Consider the following 21,166-nt stretch of genomic DNA (forward strand, 5'->3'; position numbering starts at 1 on the left):
CTAGTGCCATAGCCCAATTCCAATGCATCTCATACATTCTTAAATTTCTTACTGTTATCATCTCATTTTTCTTTCTTATTTTTAGATTTTGGAACCAGTACTAGCAGTGGAGGACTCTTTGGAACCACAAATACCACCTCTAATCCTTTTGGCAGCACGTCTGGCTCCCTCTTTGGGCCAAGTAGTTTTACAGCTGCTCCTACTGGGACTACTATTAAATTTAACGTATGTATTTTCTCCCAATCTTTGTGGAATGTTTTTTCCTGCATGTATAGTTCTTTGCAGGATGAATTGTAAAATTGCTTCTCTTTCCAGCTTAGCTTGATACTGCCTGAATGATGTGTTAAAAACAAAATCTATAAATAGTTGTATAGTAGACAGGAAAACTTGTGAAATGCAAATCTAGATTATGATGTATATTTGAATTAGGCTCATCCCAATAAAATTTGTATTCATAAAACTTTATTATCATCTGGTGTAAGGTAGAATTTGAATTTACTGTGTTAAGAATTTGCTTCTGAATGGTCAACTGTTGATTTTTGTTTGTTTGTTTTTGTTTTTTTTTGTTTGTTTGTTTTTTTAAGACGGAGTTTCGCTCTTGTTGTCCAGGCTGGAGTGTGGTGGTGCAATCTCAGCTCACTGCAACCTCTACCTCCTGGGTTCAAGTGATTCTCCTGCCTCTGCCTCCTGAGTAGCTGGGATTACAAGAATCCACCACCACACCCAGCTAATTTTTTTGTAGTTTTAGTAGAGATGGCGTTTCACCATGGTGGCCAGGCTGGTCTCGAACTGCTGACCTCAGATGATCTGCCCGCCTCTGCCTCCCAAAGTGTTGGGATTACAGGCATGAGCCACCATGCCCGGCCTGGTCAACTAATCTTTATGGGAATAAAGAATAGGGGGCAAATAAGAGTAACTCATCAGCATTCTGTACCAGATGAAAAATATAGGTTTTGTTGATGAAATGGCTAAATGGGGCTGTAAAGTTTTGTGTGTGTGTGTTCTTTTTTTGAGAGGGGTTGGGTGGAGGGCTAGAGTGGAGGATTTTGTTTACAGAAACATATGGAATGCCACTTGATGTAAATGGGGGATTCTTAGGGTATGCTGGAGGTGCGGTTAGCCTAATGGAAATCTTTGGCAGAAATAAAACTTGTTAAAATATACTCCAGAAAATGAAGAATTTCTCAGGTAAATTGGTTAATTCATAGTACTAAATTTACAACCCTGAATTTAAAGTTAAAACATAAAATGATAGTGAAGCATACTGTGTGATGCCCTTTGGAAAGTGCAGTAGTTGAGAAAACTGGCAATACAAGCAGGAATCGTTAGTTTTACTTATTGTGCCTTTTTCCTTATAAGGTTATCGGGGAAAAACAGGTTTCCGTATTTCCTTTTTTTTTTTTTGGAGACAGAGTCAGCCAGACGGTAGCGCAGTGGTGCAATCTTGGCTCACTGCAACCTCTGCCTCCTGGGTTCAAGCGATTCTCCTGCCTCAGCCTCCCAAGTAGCTGGGATTACAGGTACCCACCCAAGCTAAGTTTTGTATTTTTAGTAGAGATGGGGTTTCAACGTGTTGGCCAGGCTGGTCTTGAACTCCTGACCTCAAGTGATCCACCCACCTCGGCCTCCCAAAGTGCTGGGACTGCAGGTGTGAGCCACTGCGCCTGGCCAGTTTCTGTTTTTTTTTGTTGTTGTTGTTGTTGTTGTTGCTGTTTTTTGAGATGGAGTCTCACTCTGTCGCCCAGGCCAGAGTGCAATGGCACAGTCTTGGCTCACTGCAACCTCCATTTCTCTGATTCAAGCGATCCTCCTGCCTCAGCCTCCTGAGTATCTGGGACTACAGGTGTGCGCTACCACGCCTGGCTAATTTTAATTTTTTATTTTTTAGTAGAGACGGGGTTTCACCATATTGGCCAGGCTGTTCTCGAACTCCTGACCTCATGATCCACCTGCCTCGGCCTCCCAGAGTGCTAGGATTACAGGCGTGAGCCACCGCGCCTGGCCCTCCGTGTTTTTTTAATGAAGCATTACAGGGCAGAGTAGAAAGGAGAACTTAGATATAGAGGTTTAAAGGTACATATTGGGTAAAGCTTTCTTTATGCATAATATTACATGTATTTTAGCATGTAATTGGATGGCTTGGGTTATGGGATTAATCCCTGGGTTTGTGATTACTTTGTTACTAAGATTGATTTATTCAGATAACTTTGATGTAGGGAGAGATCAGAAATGCAGTATATTTAATCAAGCACCCTTGAAACCATCTCAGTATAAAAGACCTGGGGGGACTAGTTTTAGAGTTGAGTGGTTGAAAAATTGTATCTGAGAGAGTAGGAATATAAAACTTGGACCTACAAATTTGCTTTTATTTAACTTTGCAGCCTCCAACTGGTACAGATACTATGGTCAAAGCTGGAGTTAGCACTAACATAAGTACCAAGCACCAGTGTATTACTGCTATGAAAGAATATGAAAGCAAGTCACTAGAGGTCAGTAAAATACAATACAGAATGTCAGTCTAACCTTTTGATTTTACTGGAATGCAGCTTTTAAAAATGGTTTTGATTTTCTTTAGGATAGAGTGGTTCAGTTTGGGTTTATGTAAAAAATTAACATTAACCAAATTATTTTTAAAAATCAAGTATTATTTGTAGATATCTACTTGTTTAGGCAGGGATAATATTCAGGGGTATGTGAAGGTCTAGCACCCCTAATGGCCTTTTTTGTTTTGAGAGGGGCTTTTTTGCCCAGGCTGGAATGCAGTGACACAGTCACAGCTCACTGCAGTCTCAGCTTCCCAGGCTCCACATCCTTAGTCTCCGAAGTAGCTGGGACCACTGGCATGTGCCCCACGCCCAGCTAATTTTTAAAAATTTTTTTGTAGAGGTGAGGTCTCACTATGTTGCTCAGGCCAGTCTCAGACTCCTGAGCTCAAGCGATCTTTCTTCCTCAGCCTTCCAGTGTGCTGGGATAACAGGCATGAGCCACTGAGCCCAGTCTAATCGTCTGTTCTGATCGGATGTTGCTTCTATTACACTGGGCAATGTGTATGCATGCATATGAAGGTGTTTTTAGTAAAATTATGCAAAGTACAGCTTAATAAAAGTTAGGGTTTTTTTTTGTTTTTTTTTTTTTTGAGACAGTGTCTCACTCCATCACCCAGGCTGGTGTGCAGTGGCACATCTTGGCTCACTACAACCTCCACCTCCCAGGTTCAAGCAATTCTTGTGCCTCAGCCTCCCTAGTAGCTTGGATTACAGGTGTGGGCCACCACACACAGCTAATTTTTTTTTTTTTTTTGAGACGAGTCTTGCTCTGTTGCCTAGGCTGGAGTGCAGTGGCGTGATCTCAGCTCACTACAATCTCTGCCTCCTGGATTTAAGCAGTCTCCTGCCTCAGCCTCCTGAGTAGCTGGGATTGCAGCTGCACGCCACTATGCCCAGCTAATTTTTGTATTCTTAGTAGAGATGGGATTTTGCTGCGTTGGCCAGGCTGTTCTTGAACCCTGGCCTTGTGATCCATCCACTTCGGCCTCCCAAAGTGCTGGGATTACAGGCATGAGCTGCAGCGCCCAACCACATTATTTACTTTTTAATGGCTGTCTTTCAACATTGAGATATTCATCCATGTTGTTGCATGAAGTTAGTTTGTTCATTCTTATTGCTTATGTAGTGGGTTGTTGTACATTTTGATAGTCATTCATGATTGTAGTGATTGCTTCTTTCTACATACAAACTATGCTTACTTTATTGGGCTGTGCCAGGAACATCTGGACTTGAGAGAAAATTGATAAACTTTATTCTTTTTCTAAATTTTTTGCCCCACAGAATCTACATGTGTTAATTCACTATAATTTTTATTTTTATTTTATTTTTATATTTTAGGGCTGGGGAGAGTTAGGATTATTTTATGGCATTTTACCAAAAGAGTAAAATGTTTGTAAAAGAAAACTGAGATTAAGATATTGACTCTTTGGCTTGTAGTTTTATGATAATTATGGTATGGATTTTAGTGTCTATTGGAAATGTTTTTCTATAATGATATAATGTCATTCCTTAGTTTTCTCTTTTTTTAGTCATGGTTCCTATGTGAACGTAGAACTTGAATACTAAATTCAGGTATTTAGCCTCCTAAATAATTATTTTTAGCTGCATGTTAAGATTAGAAATATGTTTTCCCTCCCTTCAGGAACTTCGTTTAGAGGATTATCAGGCTAACAGGAAAGGCCCACAGAACCAGGTGGGAGCAGGTACCACAACTGGCTTGTTTGGGTCTTCTCCAGCCACTTCCAGCGCAACAGGACTCTTCAGCTCCTCCACCACTAATTCAGGCTTTGCGTATGGTCAGAACAAAACTGCCTTTGGAACTAGTAAGCACTTGATATCATATTAGATTATATTGAGGAGAGACAGATAACTAAAACTAAAACATAATTGCCATTTTGGGATAAGTGCTATGGAGAAAAATAATAATTCAGGGATACCATAGGAATAGGGAGGAATGCCTGGATGTATGTGGGGAAAGGGAGAAAGACAGTTTAAGATGAAGACGACTAAGGAATGCTTCACAGGAGAAGGTGATGTTTGAGCAGTGATGTATCTGAAGAAGATGAAGGAGCAAGTTGTACAGATTTCTAGGGGAAGAACATTCCAGCTAGTGGAAACTGAGTCTAAAAACTGTTGAGTTTTTGCCGTTTGAAGAGAGGGCAAGGGAAAATACTGGGGGATATAAGGGCCATATTTTATATGACTTTGTAGGCTAATACCAAGACTTGAATTTTTATTTGATTTAGGAAATCCTGCAAGTTGTTTTGAAAGAGAAGTCATGTGATTGTGAGTGAAGGATGATTCTGAAGTCTCCTATATTTACAGTAGATTGTAAGAGTAGAAACAAATTACTTAGAAAGCTATTATCAACATAAGAGGTGTTAGTGTCTTGGACAAGGATGGAAAAGAGGCCAAGTGTGGTGGCTCACGCCTGCAATCCTAGCACTTTGGGAGGCCAAGGCAGGTGGATTTCTTGAGGTCAGGAGTTCAAGACTAGCCTGGCCAACATGGTAAAACCCTGCCTCTACTAAAAATATGAAAATTAGCCGGGCGTGGTGGCAAGTGCCTGTAATCCCAACTACTTGGGAGGCAGAGGCTGCAGTGATCTGAGATCACACCATTGCACTACAGCCTGGGTGACAGAGCAAGACTCCATCTCTAAATAAAAAGGACGGAAAAGAAAAAAGATGAGGTTCTGGACCCAGTTTGATTATAGAACTGATGGAATTTGCCGATGGATTGGTTTAATGTGGGATGTGAAAGAGGAGTTAAAGATGATGATTAATTTACTTTACAGAAATACTACTTTTGCAAAAGTAATGCACATATATGATACAAAGTTCACAAAATACAGAAAACTAAATAACCAGAGGTTATATACTTTCCTTATACACTTTCCCCAGCCACCAGTTTGCCTCTGTAGAGAAAAGCAAAAATTATAGTTTTTCATAGCCTTCTAAAGAGATGTACATACACAGACACACACAAAAATACGTATTTATCTAAGTAATATTTAACCTACTTTTTCTTTTCTTTTTTTGAGACAGGGTTCTAGGGTCTTACTTCTGTCGCTCATGCTGGAGTGCAGTGGTGTGATCAGGGCTCACTGCAGCCCTGATTTCCTGGGCTCAGGTGATTCTCCTACCTGAGCCACCCTACAGGCATGTGCCACCACACCCGGCTAATTTTATTTTTTTTTTTTGAGACGGAGTCTCACTGTTGCCCAAGCTGGAGTGCAGTGCAACCTCCAACTCCCGGGTTCAAGCGATTCTCCTGCCTCAGCCTCCCAAGGAGCTGGGATTACAGGCACCCGTCACCATGCCTGGCTAATTTTTTATATTTTTAATAGAGTTGGGGTTTCACCATGTTGGCCAGGCTGGTCTCGAACCCCTGACCTCAGGCAATTAACCAGCCTCGGCCTCCCAAAGCGCTGGGATTATAGGCGTGAGCCATGGTGCCAAGACCTAATTTTTTTTTTTTTTTTTTTTTGAGATGGAGTTTCGCTCTGTCACCCAGGCTGGAGTGCAGTGGTGTGATCTCGGCTCACTGCATCCTCCACCTCCTGGGTTCAAGCGATTCTCTGCCTCAGCTTCCGAAGTAGCTGGGATTATAGATGCCCACCACCATGCCTGGCTGATTTTTTTGTATTTTTAGTACAGATGAGGTTTTACCATCTTGGCCAGGCTGATCTGAACTCCAGACCTCATGATCCACCCCCCTCGGCCCCTCAAAGTGCTGGGATTACAGGCGTGAGCCACCATTGCTGGCCGCCCAGCCCTAATTTTTAGCAGGGACGGGGTTTTGCCATATTGGCCAGGCTGGTCTTGAACTCCTGATCTCAGGTGATCACCTGTCTCAGCCTCCCAGCGTGCTGGGATTACAGGCGTGAGCCACCGTGCCCGGTATCAGTTAATTTTTATATTTTTAGTAAAGACGGGGTTTTGTCATGTTGGCCAGGCTGATCTCGAACTCCTGGCCTCAAGCAGTCTGTCTGCTTCAGCCTCCCAAAGTACTGAGATTACCAGTGTGAACCACCATGTCCAGCCTAACATACTTTTCAATCTTGATATTCCATGATTTAGTTTAGTATGCCTTTTTTTTTTTTTTTTTTTTTTTTTGAGACAGAATCCCACTTTGTTGACCAGGCTGGAGTGCAGTGGAGCAATCATAGCTCACTGCAGCCTTGAACTCTTGGGCCTAAGTAATGTTCCCACCATTCTGCCTGGCTAATGTTTCGTAATTTTTTCTGTTTTTTGGTGGGGATTGGAGGACACTGTCTAGCTCTGTCATCCAGGCTGTCGTGCAGTGGCTCCATCATAGCTCCCCGCAGCCTCAAACTCCCAGGCTCAAGCCATATACCCACCTCAGTCTCCCAAGTAGCTAAGACTACAGGCATGTGCCATTAAGCCTGACTAATTTTTAAAATTTTTTTGTAGAGATGGGGCCCCATTGTGTTGCCTAGGCTGTTCAGGAACTCCCGTCCTCAAGTGATCCTCCTGCCTTGGCATCCCAAAATGTTGTTATTACAGATGTGAGCCACTGTGCCTGGCCCGTATTCATTATTGAATGTTACATATCAGACTCTGGGCTGGATATATTCATGTAAAGAAGAAGCCTTTGTTCTCAGTAACTTAGACTAGCAAGGTTAAAATACACATGCTGACTTCTAGTGTGTTATCTTGTAAAATAGAAGGAAGCTGTGGACTTACAAGGGAAGATCATTTAGCCTAGTTAGGCTTCTTGGGGTCAGGGTGTTATTACAGAAGTTAAAGTTTAACTCTCAAGTTAAGAATGGAAAATGAAAAGATTATCAAGTAGTGAATGAAGGGTAGTAGATAACATAAAGACTATTGCAATAACTGGATAATGGAAGGTTTTGTATTTTTGGGTGTTTACCTTTTTTTTATTATTTCTTTTTTCTTTTTCCTAAAAGGTACAACTGGATTTGGAACAAATCCGGGTGGTCTCTTTGGCCAGCAGAATCAGCAGACTACCAGCCTCTTCAGCAAACCGTTTGGCCAGGCCACAACCACCCAGAACACTGGCTTTTCCTTTGGTAATACCAGCACCATAGGACAGCCAAGCACCAACACCATGGTAAGGAAACAGACCCTTATTTACCTCCATGTCTTATTTGTAGAGTTGAGTAATGAGGATTCTAATCATGTCAAACTAGCAAATTCTACCTCTACTGCAGATCTTAAGAGTTGAGGGTATTTAATGAAGGGAAGAGAACAAAGTGTTTTTTTTTTTTTTTTTTTTTTTTTGAGATAGAGTTTTGCTCTGTCGCCCAGGCTGGAATGCAGTGGCGCGATCTCGGCTCACTGCAAGCTCTGCCTCCCAGGTTCATGCCATTCTCCTGCCTCAGCCTCCCGAGTAGCTGGGACTACAGGTGCCCGCCACCATGCCCAGCTAATTTTTTGTGTTTTTAGTGCAGATGGGGTTTCACCGTGTTTGCCAGGATGGTCTCGATCTCCTGACCTCGTGATCCGCCCACCTCGACCTCCCATAGTGCTGGGATTATAGGCGTGAGCCACCGTGCCCGGCCGAGAACAAAGTCTTAGAATAATTAAGACCTAGATTCTAGCCTGGGCTCTACTCTTTACTTGTTGAGATGCTATTGAGGCGATCACTTATCCTTTCTGAAAGTATTTTTCTCATTACTGAGTAGGAACTACTTAGTGGGCTGGACTTGGCCCTCTTAAAGCTATACCTTGGAAAATTGACTACAGCCATTCTATAGGGTATAGGAGAAAATACTTATTCATTACTGACTATATTTCAGAATATAGCCAACAACAGGAACTAAGAGAACTTTCAGCTAGTTCCCTTGGGAATCATACAAAGAAATTTTTTTTTTTTTTTTTTTTTAAAGGGAGACCTACAACTTAGAGCCATATTGTGTCCAAAGAAAAGGTCCTCATGGTCATTACTAGTTTATTTCTAGGGACATTTTTTAGGGAAGTATGAAATTAAAGAATGAAGTGATGTATGAGTAATTGATCAGGACTTGGAATTTACCTCGTCTTAAAATTAGAGATACTGTTATTGATTAAAAAACAAGTATGGGCTGGGCACAGTAGCTTATGCCTGTAATCCCAGCACTTTGGGAGGCCGAGGTGGGCAGATCACTTGAGATCAGGAGTTCGAGACTAGCCTGGCCAACATGGTGAAACCCCATCTCTGCTAAAAATACAAAACTTAGCCAGGCACAGTGGTTGGTGCCTATAATCCTGACTACTTGGGAGGCTGAGGCACAAGAATAGTTTGAACCCGGGGAGGCAGAGGTTACAGTGAGCTGAGATTGCTCCATGGCACTCCAACCTGGGCGACGAAGCGAAACTTCATCTCAAAAAAAATTTTTAAAAAAGTATGCTTGTACCCCCAAGTCTTCAAAATACTAGATGACTGATTTTCAGTAACATATGAAAAGGATCAGCCAGGCATGCTGGCTCCTGCCTGTAATCCCAGCACTTTGGGAGGCTGAGGCGGGTGGATCATGAGATCAGGAGTTCGAGACCAGCCTGGCCAACATGGTGAAACCCCGTCTCTACCAAAAATACAAAAATTAGCTGGGCGGGTGGCGGGTGACTATAATCCAAGCTACGCAGGAGGCTGAGGCAGGAGAATTGCTTAAACCCAGGAGGCAGAAGTTGCAGTGAGCCGAGATTTTGCCACTGCACTCCAGCCTAGGCGACAGAGCGGGACTCCGTCTCAAAACCAACAAACAAAAAAGGATTATAATCCATGACTAAGTGGGATTTATCCAAGGAAGGTTGGTTCAACATATGACCATTAATCATCGTAATACACTGTGGTAATATAATTTAAACAACAGAAAACCACATGATCACCTTTGTAAATACAGAAAAAACATTTGACACTTTCATGATAAAAACACTGAAGAAAGAATAAGAAGGAACCCGGAATAGCCAAAACAATCTTGAAAAACAACAAGTTGGAGGACCCTCAGGCTTCTCTTTCTTCTTTTTTTTTTTTTGAGACGGAGTTTCGCTGTTGTTGCCCAGGCTGGAGTGCAATGGCACGATCTCAGCTCACTGCAGCCTCTGCCTCCCGGGTTCAAGGGATTCTCCTGCCTTAGCCTCCCACATAGCTGGGATTGCAGGCATGCACCACCATACCCAGCTAATTTTGTATTTTTAGTAGAGCTGGGGTTTCACTATGTTGGTCAGGCTGGTCTCAAACTCCTGACCTCAGGTGATCCACTGGCCTCTGCCTCCCAAAGTGCTGGGATTACAGGCATGAGCCACTTCACCCGGCCTTCATGTTTCTCAATTTTATTTTATTAATTTTTTTGAGACAGGCCTCGCTGCAGTCACCCAGGCTGGAGTGCAGTGGCATGATCTCAGCTCACTGCATCCTCCGCCTCCTAGGCTAAGCGATCCTCCCACCTCACCTCCCAAGTAGCTGGGACTACAGGCATGCACCACCATGTCCAGCTAATTTTTGTAGTTTTTGTAGAGATGAGTTTTCATCGAGTCATCCAGGCTGGTCTCGAGCTTCTGGGCTCGAACAATCTGCTCTCCTTGGACTCCCAAAGTGCTGAGATTACAGGTGTGAGCAGCTGTACCTGGCTTTACTTCTCAATTTTAAAACTTACTATAAAGCAATAGTAATTGTCTTACTGGCATAAGGAGAGACATAGACCAATTGAATAGAAGTGAGAGTCCAGAAATAAACCCTCACATTTGTAGACAATTGATTTTCAACAAGGATACCAAAACAATTCAGTGAGGAAAGAATAGTCTTTTCAACATGTGGTGCTGGGACAACTGATTATTCACATGCAAAATAATGAGGTTGGATTCTTCACAGCATTTTTTAACTGCAAAGGTTAAAATTGATCAATTTTTTTCTTTTTTGAGACAGAGTCTCATTCTATTGCCCAGACTGGAGTGCAGTGGCACGATCTTGGCTCACTGCAACCTCCGCCTCATGGGTTCAAGCTATTCTCCTGCCTTGGTCTCTTGAGTAACTGGGATTACAGGTATACGCCACCGTGCCCAGCTAATTTTTTTGTATTTTAGTGGAGACAGGGTTTCACCATGTTAGCCAGGCTGATCTTGAACACCTGACCTCAAATGATCCGACTGCCTCAGCCTCTCAAAGTGCTGGGATTACAGATGTGAGCCACTGTGCCTGGCCAAAAATTGATCAGATTTCTAAGTGCAAGAGCTAAAATTATAAAACTGTTAGAAGAAACCTAGTTAGACAGTAATATCTTAGATAGGACACCAAAAGCAAAAGCAGAAAAAGAAAAAATAGATAAATTGGGCTTTTTCAAAATTAAAACCTTTTAGTCAGGCCTTTTAGCACATGCTTATCATCCCAGCTACTCAGGAGGCTGAGGTCAGGGAATCATTGAGGTCATGAGTTAGAAGCTGCGGTGCACTATGATCGTGGCTGTGAATAGGCCACTGCACTCTAGCCTGAGCGACATAATGAGACCCTATCTCTAAACAAAAAAGGATGGCAGAAAAACATTTATATATCAAAGGGATATCATCAAAGTGAAAAGACCTGTAAATGGAAGAAAATACTTGAAAATCATACATGTGATATAGGACTTGTATCCAGGATGTATAAATAACTCTTATAATTCAGTAGTAAGACAATAACTCATTTAAAAAGGGCCAAGGATTTGAATTGACATTTCTCCAGAGAAGATATGTAAGTGGTATGATAATATGCTTAACATCATAAGTCATCAGGGAAAGGCAAATGAAAACCAAAATGAGATACCACTTTATACCTATTTGAGAGATATAATTAAAAGAAGACAGTAATAGGCTGGGCGCGGTGGCTCACGCCTTTAATCCCAGCACTTTGGGAGGCCGAGGCGGGCGGATCATGAGGTCAGGAGTTCGAGACTAGCCTGGACAACATGGTGAAACCCTGTCTATACTAAAAATACAAAAAATTAGCCTGGCATGGTGATGCCCACCTGTAGTTCCAGCTACTCGGGGGGCTGAGGCAGGAGAATCTCTTGAACCCAGGAGGCGGAGGTTGTGGTGAGCCGAGATTGCGCTGCTGCACTCCAGCCTGGGTGACAGTGCAAGACTCAACAAAAACAACAAAAAAAGACAGTAGTAAGTATTGAACCTGGAGAAGTTGGAACCCTCATACATTGCTGGTAGGAATGTAAAATGGTGCAGCCCCTTTAGAAAACAGTTTGGTGGTTCCTCAAAATGTTAAATAGAGTTATGATATGACCCAGCAATTGCAGATCTTGGGATTTACCAAAGAAAAATAAGACACAGACTTGTACACAGATGAACATAACAGCATTATTCATAATGACTAAAATGTAGAAATAACCTAAAGGTCTATTAACAATGAATGGGTAACCAATTGTGGTATATGCATACAATGGAATATTGTTCAACCATAAATTGGAATGAAGTACTGATATATGCTACAACACAGATGAACCTTGAAAATGTGCTAACTGAAAGAAGCCCATCACAAAAGACCACATTTTTTATGACTCCATTTGTATTAAATGTTCAGAATAAAAAAAAATCCATAGAAAAAGATGAATGGTTCCCTAGGGATGGGGAGTAATCGCTGATGGGTCTGGGATTTCTTTGGGGGGTGTTAAGAATTTAGATAGTAGGGATGGTTGCAGAACATCACTGAATAGTCCACTGTAAATGAGTGAATTTTATGATGTGTGAATTGTGTCTCAATAAAACTTTAAAAAATGAATTCCCTATTCAAGTCTATTAGCACAATATTTTTCCTTTATTAATGCATAAGTAAAATACATTGTTAAACATAGGATGATGCAGACTGCTCATTGGAAATGAGTATAGTTTCTCATTTAGAATTAAGGCTTTTGGCTGGGTGCAGTGGCTCACGCCAGCATTTTGGGAGGCTGAGGTGGGTGGATCACCTGAGGTCAGGAGTTCGTGACCAGCCTGGGCACATTGTGAAACCCCATCTCTACTAAAAATGCAAAAATTAGCCAGGCGTGGTGGCGCGCCCTTGTAGTCCCAGCTACTTGGGAGGCTGAGGCGAGAGAATCACTTGAACTTGGGAGGCAGAGGCTGCAGTGAGCCGAGATTGTGCCACTGCACTTCAGCCTGGGCAACAGAACGAAACTCCGTATCAAAAAAAGGAATTAAGGCTCTTTAACATAACACTCGTACCTCAGAACATGTTGATTAATTTTCGCTGATTATTTTTGGTTACTTGATTCTAAGTTCACTCCCCAGCTTGATACTGATTAGTTCTTTTCACCTAAATTGTTGAAAATGAAGGACCCAGACATGTATTTTGCTTTCAGTGTTGCAACCCTGACATCTCTTAGAGCACAAGAGTTAAAGTCTTATTATTTAATAGATGCCTAAGACCTTGGAGTTCATCATCCTGGGAAGAACAGGGGCTTAAATATAGGTTTGAACTTCTGGTCCTACCACTCAGGAGCTGTGACACCTTGGGCAAGTTTTAAAATGCTCTGAGCTTTTTGAAAAATACACTCCCTGCTTTTCAGGGTTGTTTTGAAGGAAATAATCTATATAAGTTATTTAGCCTAATATCTGTCATATAAGCTTGAAAAAATGGTAACTTTTTTTTTTTTTTAATTAATCTGAGACTCGTTACAGAAACTATTACAGGATGTCTTTTAATCTATATAAACTTCTTTGCAGGGATTATTTGGAGTAACCCAAGCCTCACAGCCTGGAGGTCTTTTTGGGACAGCTACAAACACCAGCACTGGGACAGCATTTGGAACAGGAACAGGTCTCTTTGGGCAGACCAATACTGGATTTGGTGCTGTTGGTTCGGTGGGTTTCTGCAGTTGACTGTAATTTGAAGATGTGTGTAAATTTGTTAAAGGAATTTTCTTCTAAGGATTTGACTGTCTTGCAAGTATTTTTATTGGGTGTATTATTGCACCAGCCTAATATGATTTGATTTTGAGAACAAAAAATTATTTGATATAAAATGAAATTTCAGGTTAACTTCAGGTTTGTTTTCAATTAGTATATTCTTTCCCTTTTAAAATTTCTTTGCCTCAATGCTTATGTGCATCATACTTCTGATAGCATTGGTTAAATTGTTAAGTCTAAATTGAAATTCTTTTGCTTTATTTGAATCAGATAATTTTTAACTCCTAGCTCTTCCCTCTTTTGTAAGTGATAAATTGGTATGATGTTTGAGAATGAAATGTTTTTGGGGTTGATCAAATTGTTGAAATTGTTGAGGTACTCATGGAAGAAACTTTGAACTTGCTATTGTGAGTAGGTTAAAAAAAGAAAAAAAGAGCCAGACGCGGTAGCTCACGCCTGTAATCCCAGCACTCTGGGAGGCCAAGGCGGGTGGATCACCTGAGGTCAGGAATTCGAGACCAACCTGGGCAACATGGTGAAACCCCGTCTCTCCTAAAAATACAAAAAAAAACACTAGTTGGGTGTGGTGGTGGGTGCCTGTAATCCCAGCTACTTGAGATGCTGAGGTAAGAGAATCACTTGAACCCAGGAAGTGGAGGTTGCAGTGACCCGAGATCGCGCTATTGCACTCTAGTCTGGGCAACAAGAGCAAAACTCCATCTTAAAAAATAAAAAAGGAACACAAAGTCCCTAAAACATATGGTCCTGTTTTCATGGAGATTGAAATTTCTCTTTTCTTTTTTTAAACTTTGGACAGATAATTGAGGTAAGAAATTGAGAAAATTATATAATGCTTCAAGACATTCTAGTACTTTTGTTGTTGTTGTTGTTGTTGTTGTTGTTTTTGAAACCGAGTCTCGTTCTGTTGTCCAGGCTGTACTGCAGTGGCATGATCTCGGCTCACTGCAACCTCTCCCTCCCAGGCTCAAGCGATTCTCGTGCCTCAGCCTCCCAAGTAGCTGGGATTACAGGCGTGTGACACCATGCCAGGCTTTTTTTTTTTCTTTTTTGAGACGGAGTCTTGCTGTGTTGCCCACGCTGGAGTACAGTGGCGTGCAATCTCGGCTCACTGCAACCTCTGCCTCCCGGGTTCAAGCAGTTCTCTGCCTCAGCCTCCCGAGTAGCTGGGATTACAGGTGCCCGCCACCACGCCCAGCTAATTTTTGTATTTTTAGTGGAGAATGGGGTTTCACCATGGTGGCCAGGCTGGTCTCGAACTCCTGACCTCGTGATCCACCTGCCTTGGGCTCCGAAAGTGCTGGGATTACAAACGTGAGCCACCACTCCTGGCCTTAATTTTTGTATTTTTTAGTAGAGGTGGGATTTTGCCGTGTTGGCCAGGCTGGTAACTCCTGGCCTCAAGTGATCCTTCCGCCTTGGCCATTCAAAGTGCTGGGATTACAGGCGTGAGCTACTGTGCCCGGCTTCTAGTACTTTCTAGTGACAGATTTATTGATGTATAGTCCACATGCCATACAATTTGTCTCTTTAAAGTGTATAGCTAGGTGGTTTTTAGTATATCGACAAAGTGTGCAACTATCACCATATTTAATTTTAGAACATACTCATTATGCCAAAAGAAATGCCATAGTCATTGGCAGTCACTCCTGATTTTCCTCTAATCATCTTAAGCCTACTTTCTCTCTATGGATTTGACTATTTTGAACACTTCATGTAAATGGAATCATAATATGTGGTCTTTTGTGATTGGTGTCTTTCACTTAGCATAGCATTTTCAAGGAACATCCATGTAGCATGTTCAAAGTTTTTCTTGTAGTGATTTCTTCTGGCAAAGCAAATATTTGTTACATTTCTCTTAACAGGTAAAAAGATATTTGATGGCCTTGTTATTTTTTTCTTTGCCTCACTGAAATCTGGTTTCATTGGATTCGTTGTGTTTCAGTGGTAATCTTTAGGGGTTACCATTAACTTTTCAGGCCAGAAGCATTCTGTGTTTATAAAGTTAATCTTGCTCAGATTATTTTTTGATAGCCTTTATTCATCTTTTTTCTACTTTTTTTTATGAAAGTTAGGATATCTTTCTCCCACCCCATACCCAATCCAGTATACCTGAGGTAACCTGTATTTAGTTTGGTGTGTGTCTTAATATTATTTTAAATTTTCCTGTATTTTATTCTTTTTAGACCCTGTTTGGCAATAACAAGCTTACTACATTTGGAAGCAGCACAACCAGTGCACCTTCATTTGGTACAACCAGTGGCGGGCTCTTTGGTAACAAACCAACCCTGACTTTAGGAACCAATACAAACACTTCTAATTTTGGTACATATAAAAAGCAGGTTTGGCTCTCTTAAAGTTACACTGACTATACCACACATTATTCTCCTGATTCGTGTGATTGGAAATATTTAAAAGTTCTCAGGTAAGCGGTAGCTTGATGTGAAGTACCAGAGGGAAAGGTTTAAAGTCCTGGATATGGCTTGAGATAATTAGTAGGCATGTAAATTGCCTTTCATTTACTTTGGATTACTTCAGCAATAGCTGAGAAACCATAAAGGAAACACATTTGGTTAAGTCGCACATTGTATGAGGCCAGGTTTCAAACCTGTGGTAGTATACAGGAGATAATTGGTTATTCTTATTTTTGTTGTTGTTGGTTTGTTGTGTTGTTTTGTTTTTTTTTGGTGGAGAACAGAGTCTTTATATCGCCTCAGCCTCCCAAAGTGCTGAGATTACAGGTGTGAGCCATTGCACCTGGCCTGTGAAAGTCGAAATGTGCCAGGCATCATGGTGAGCACCTGTAGTCCCAGCCATTATGGAGGCTGAGTCAGGAGTATCACTTAGGAGTTCAAGGCTGCAGTGTGCTATGATCACACTTGTGAATTGCCACTGCATTCCAGCCTAGGCAACATAGTGAAAGCAGGTCTCTAAAAAAAAATAAAATAAGAAAAATAATAGAAGAAAGTTGAAATCTTCCTGATCTGGGGGATTATTCAGTAGTTTATTTTTTACGGTTTCAAAAATTTTGGATGCATGTTCATTGTATGCATATTCATTGTTGAAAATCTGGAAAATACAGAAAAGATTGAACAATAATTTTAAAAACCTTAACCTACTGTCTTGGAGATATGCTGGAAAAATGTAAACCAGTTTTATGGAACATGATGATATTATTTTTTATTTATTTATTTATTTATTTATTTTTTTGAGGTGTTGTCTCACTCTGTCGCCCAGGCTGGAGTGCAGTGGCATGATCTCGATCTCGGCTCACTGCAACCTCTTCCTCCCAGGTTCAAGCGATTCTCCTGCCTCAGCCTCCCGAGTCGCTGGGATTACAGGCATGCACCACTGTGCCTGGCTAATTTTTGTATTTTTAGTAGAGACGAGGTTTCACCATGTTGGCCAGGTTGGTCTTGAACTCCTGAGCTCAAATGATCTGCCTGCCTCGGCCTCCCAAAGTGCTGGGATTATAGGTGTGAGCCACCACACTCAGTCAGTATTTTCAGTATATCTTATAACTACCTAATTATGTTTTCAGAATTCAGCATCTGTCAGATCAGATATGGGAAGTTTATTCTGTTTGTTGAGGGAAATAATGGTTCAAATATTTCTTGAGGATTTTGTGTGCCAGATACATCACCAGGCACTGATAGATTCTTTTTAGGAGATGAGTACAAAGACATGGTTATTTGGTGTAGGTCAGCAGTTAACACAGTTTTTTAATGAGCTTTTGAATGATCTTGTACTGGAGAAAGAGATCATATTAAACATCTATGGGAAGATTAATATGTTTATCAGCTACAGGAAGAAGGTAGATAGGTCATTGATAGGTACCAATTCCTAAATTGATGTGTTTGGTTTGATTTTTATAATCCCTTTTAGTCATTTTGCTCATTCACTGCCAGAAATGATTATAGTTCCTATAAACTCTGAAACAACCGTTTTGAGGCAGTGGACTTGGTTACCATGGGTAAGATACTTGGTCTCTATCTGTCTGTCTCTCTCTCTCTTTCTCTTTCTTTCTCTCTCTGTCTCTGTCTCTCTCTCCCTCTCTCCCCTCCCTCCCAGGCTGGAGTGCAATGGCACAATCTTGGCTCACTGCAACCTCCACCTCCCTGGTTTGAGTGATTTTCCTGCCTCAGCCTCCTGAGTAGCTGGAATTACAGGCTCCTGCCACCATGTCCAGCTGATTTTTCTATTTAAAGTAGAGATGGGGTTTCACTGCGTTGGCAAGGCTGGTCTTGAACTCCTGACGTCAGGCGATCTGCCCTCCTCGGCCTCCCAAAGTGCTGGGATTACAGGCGTGAGCCACCGCACCCATCCCTACTTCTTTCCTATAAAATTAAAATGGAAAGATAGTTAAGGGTCAATTAGCGTTTCTCAACCTTTTCTGTTATCACTTACCCTTCCCCATGGACCCTTTGTAGACTATTTTTTCATTTTTAAGTTGTACCTGCTGTAATGGGACTGTTTTTTCTTTTTTCTTTTTTTTTTTTGAGACGGAGTCTTGCTCTGTCTCCCAAGCAGGAGTGCAGTGGCCAGATCTGGGCTCACTGCAAGCGCCGCCTCCTGGGTTCACGCCATTCTCCTGCCTCAGCCTCCCGAGTAGCTGGGACTACGGACGCCCACCACCACGCCCGGCTAACTTTTTCTTTGTATTTTTAGTAGAGACGGGGTTTTACCGTGTTAGCCAGGATGGTCTCGATCTTGTGACCTCATGGTCTGCCGGCATTGGCCTCCCAAAGTGCTGGGATTATAGGTGTGAGCCACCGCGCCTGGCCTGTTTTTTCTTAATCATCTTCTCCCTTCCCCTGAGATTTTCCTACCCCACATATACTGTGTATCTGTTTATGTTGTGTGACTCTTTGGAGGGCCACAAACTATCATAATCTGTGATATTTTAGTCCCTCAAGAACCAGTTTCCCCACTCCCTTTGAAAATGTGTGTGTTTAAGAAAGCTCTTTTTTTTTTGTAGCATGCTTTATGTTCAAAATTAAATATTATTTCTTTTTTTTTCTTTTTTTTTGAGACAGAGTTTTGCTCTTGTCACCCAGGCTGGAGTACAGTGGCGCAGTTTCAGCTCACTGCAACCTCTGCCTCCTGGGTTCAAGCAATTCCAAGTAGCTGGGATTACAGGCATGCACCACCACGCCCAGCTAATTTTTGTATTTTTAGTAGAAACGGGGTTTTACCATGTTGGCCAGTCTAGTCTCGAACTCCTGACCTCAGGTGATCTGCCAGCCTCGGTCTCCCAAAGTGCTGGGACTACAGGCGTGAACCACTACGCTCGGCTTTTTCGTTTTGTTTTGTTTTGTTTGTTTTTTGGGGAGACAGGATCTCACTCTGTCTCCCAGGCTCGAGTGTGGTGGTGTGATCTCAGCTCACTGCAACCTCCGCCTCCTGGGCTCAAGTGATCCTTCCACCTCAGCCTCCTGAGTAGCTGGGACTACAGGCATGTACCACCACACCTGGCTAATTTTTGTATTTTTGTAGAGACAGGGTTTGCCATGTCACCCAGGCTGGCCTCGAACTCCTCAGCTCAGGTGATCTGCCTGTCTTGGCTTCCTAAAGTGCTGGGATTACAGGCATGAGCCACTGCGCCCAGCCCGTTATTTTTATCTGAACACTATAAGGGTGTTTGTATAGGCTACACTTGATTATATATATATATATATTTTTTTTTTTTTTTTTTTTTTTTTGAGATGGAGTCTCGCTCTGTCGCCCGAGCTGAAGTGCAGCGGCACGATCTCGGTTCACTGCAAGCTCTGCTTCCCGGGTTCACACCATTCTCCTGCCTCAGCCTCCCGAGTAGCTGGGACTATAGGCGCATGCTGCCACGTCTGGCTAATTTTTTTGTATTCTTAGTAGAGACGGGGTTTCACCATGTTAGCCGGGATGGTCTCGATCTCCTGACCTCGTGATCCGCTCACCTCGGCCTCCCAAAATGTTGGGATTATAGGCGTGAGCCACTGCACCCAGCAGATAAAATTTTTTTAAAGATATGTATGATGTTATATGTGATATATATTAAGATATATATGATGTCTCCCCAAAAAACAAAAAAAAACCAAAAAACCGAGCGTGGTGGTTCACACCTGTAATCCCAGCACTTTGGGAGACCGAGGCTGGCAGATCACCTAAGGTCAGGAGTTCAAGACTAGACTGCCCAGCATGGTGAAACCCCGTTTCTACTAAAAATACAAAAATTAGCTGGGCGTGGTGGTGCATGCCAGTAATCCCAGCTACTCAAGAGGCTGAGGCAGAAGAACCGCTTGAACCCAGGAGGCAGAAGTTGCAGTGATGGTTGCAGATTTCTGATTTGCTTAGAGGGTTTTTTTTGGTGTGTGAATATATTTACAGTCATGTTCAGTGATATGAAAATGAAAGGTGTCATCTTTATCTGAGTTGTCTCACCAACTTGTGTGCTGAATTTGAATTGTCTTTTTAATTGTAATTTGTAAAATTGAATTTTACAAGTCGATAAACTTGTCAGTGAGAATCGGAGGAAATGTGTGGTATAAACAGTGTAAGTTGAGATTTATTTCCCTCCTGGGGGTTTGAGGTAGTTCACGAGTGTCTTGTTTTCTGCTGCTTATGGGACTGTAAGATCCCTTTTGATTAAATTTTTATTCAAAAAGGAAAAGAATATCTCCAAGTACATTTTCTGTGTTTTCATCAAGGAAAATTGATGATGCTTGAGTAGGCAGCACCCCATTTTTGTGGCATAGCTATTAGAATTCAAGAAGAGATTCAATGAATGTCTAAGTCAAATATATTGCAATTAAGTCAGGTTACTTGTTTGGATTTTATTTTATTTTATGTATTTATTTTTTTCGAGATGGAGTCTCGCTCTGTCACCCAGGCTGGAGTGCAGTGGTGTGATTTTGGCTCACTGCAACCATCGCCTCCCAGGTTCAAGCAGTTCTCTGCCTCAGCCTCCCAAGTAGCTGGGATTATAGGCACCTGCCACCACACCCGGCTAATTTTTGTATTTTTGGTAGATATGGGGTTTCACCGTCTTGGCCAGGTTGGTCTTGAACTCCTGACCTTGTGATCCACCTGCCTTGGCCTCCCAAAGTGGTGGGATTACAGGCATGAGCCACTGCGCCCGGCCTGCTTGCTTGGATTTTAAAATGACATGAAATATGATTGTTTTTAAACTTTTATATTCTTCAGCTTTCTTCTTGATTTTTTTCATTGAGATAATAATCCAAATACTGGCATGACAAAATATAATATTAGTGATACTTTCATCTATTCTAAAATAGTCTCTTTACTCTGTTTGTTATCTTTTTGGGCTAGTTTTGCTTCATGATTTTTTTTTTTCTTTTGGAGACAGAGTCTTGCTCTGTTGCCCAGGCTGGAGTGTAGTGGTGTGATCTCAGCTCACTGTAACCCTCTGCCTCCTTGGTTCAAGCAATCTTCCTGCATCAGCCTCCCAAATTGCTGGAATTACAAGCGTGCACCACCACAGCCAGCTAATTTTTTTTTTTTCTACTGATAGTAGAGAAGAGGTTTCACATGTTGGCCAGGCTAGTCTTAAACTCCTTTCCTCAAGTGATCCACCCGCCTCTGCCTCCCAATGTGTTGGGATTACAGGCGTGAGACATCATGCCCAGTGCTTTATGACTTTTAAATGACTTCATACGTTTTACAAACAGGGTTTTCTGGCTAATGATTTTTTTTCTCTTATGAGAAATTAATGACGTATTCATTAATTGTTTTGTTGATATTTAGTTCCAA

General features: G+C 41.9%; 1 protein-coding gene across 7 annotated transcripts in view; it reads left to right on the forward strand.

Annotated features, from left to right (window-relative positions):
* NUP98 (nucleoporin 98 and 96 precursor) overlaps positions 1 to 21,166 on the forward strand; it is a 121,586-nt gene that overhangs the window by 20,389 nt on the left and 80,031 nt on the right. For 4 of the 7 annotated variants that reach the window (XM_063671964.1, XM_054440114.2, XM_063671966.1 and 1 more), the window contains 6 exons: positions 86 to 225; positions 2,382 to 2,489; positions 4,189 to 4,369; positions 7,480 to 7,643; positions 13,220 to 13,357; positions 15,607 to 15,745. In XM_063671964.1, the coding sequence (XP_063528034.1) occupies positions 86 to 225; positions 2,382 to 2,489; positions 4,189 to 4,369; positions 7,480 to 7,643; positions 13,220 to 13,357; positions 15,607 to 15,745 (870 nt within the window). The remainder of the gene's footprint in view (positions 1 to 85; positions 226 to 2,381; positions 2,490 to 4,188; positions 4,370 to 7,479; positions 7,644 to 13,219; positions 13,358 to 15,606; positions 15,746 to 21,166) is intronic. The other 3 variants (XM_063671967.1, XM_063671963.1, XM_063671965.1) reach the window with 2 other exon arrangements.

This window comes from Pongo pygmaeus, chromosome 9 (assembly GCF_028885625.2).
Source record: "Pongo pygmaeus isolate AG05252 chromosome 9, NHGRI_mPonPyg2-v2.0_pri, whole genome shotgun sequence".
Taxonomy (NCBI): domain Eukaryota; kingdom Metazoa; phylum Chordata; class Mammalia; order Primates; family Hominidae; genus Pongo; species Pongo pygmaeus.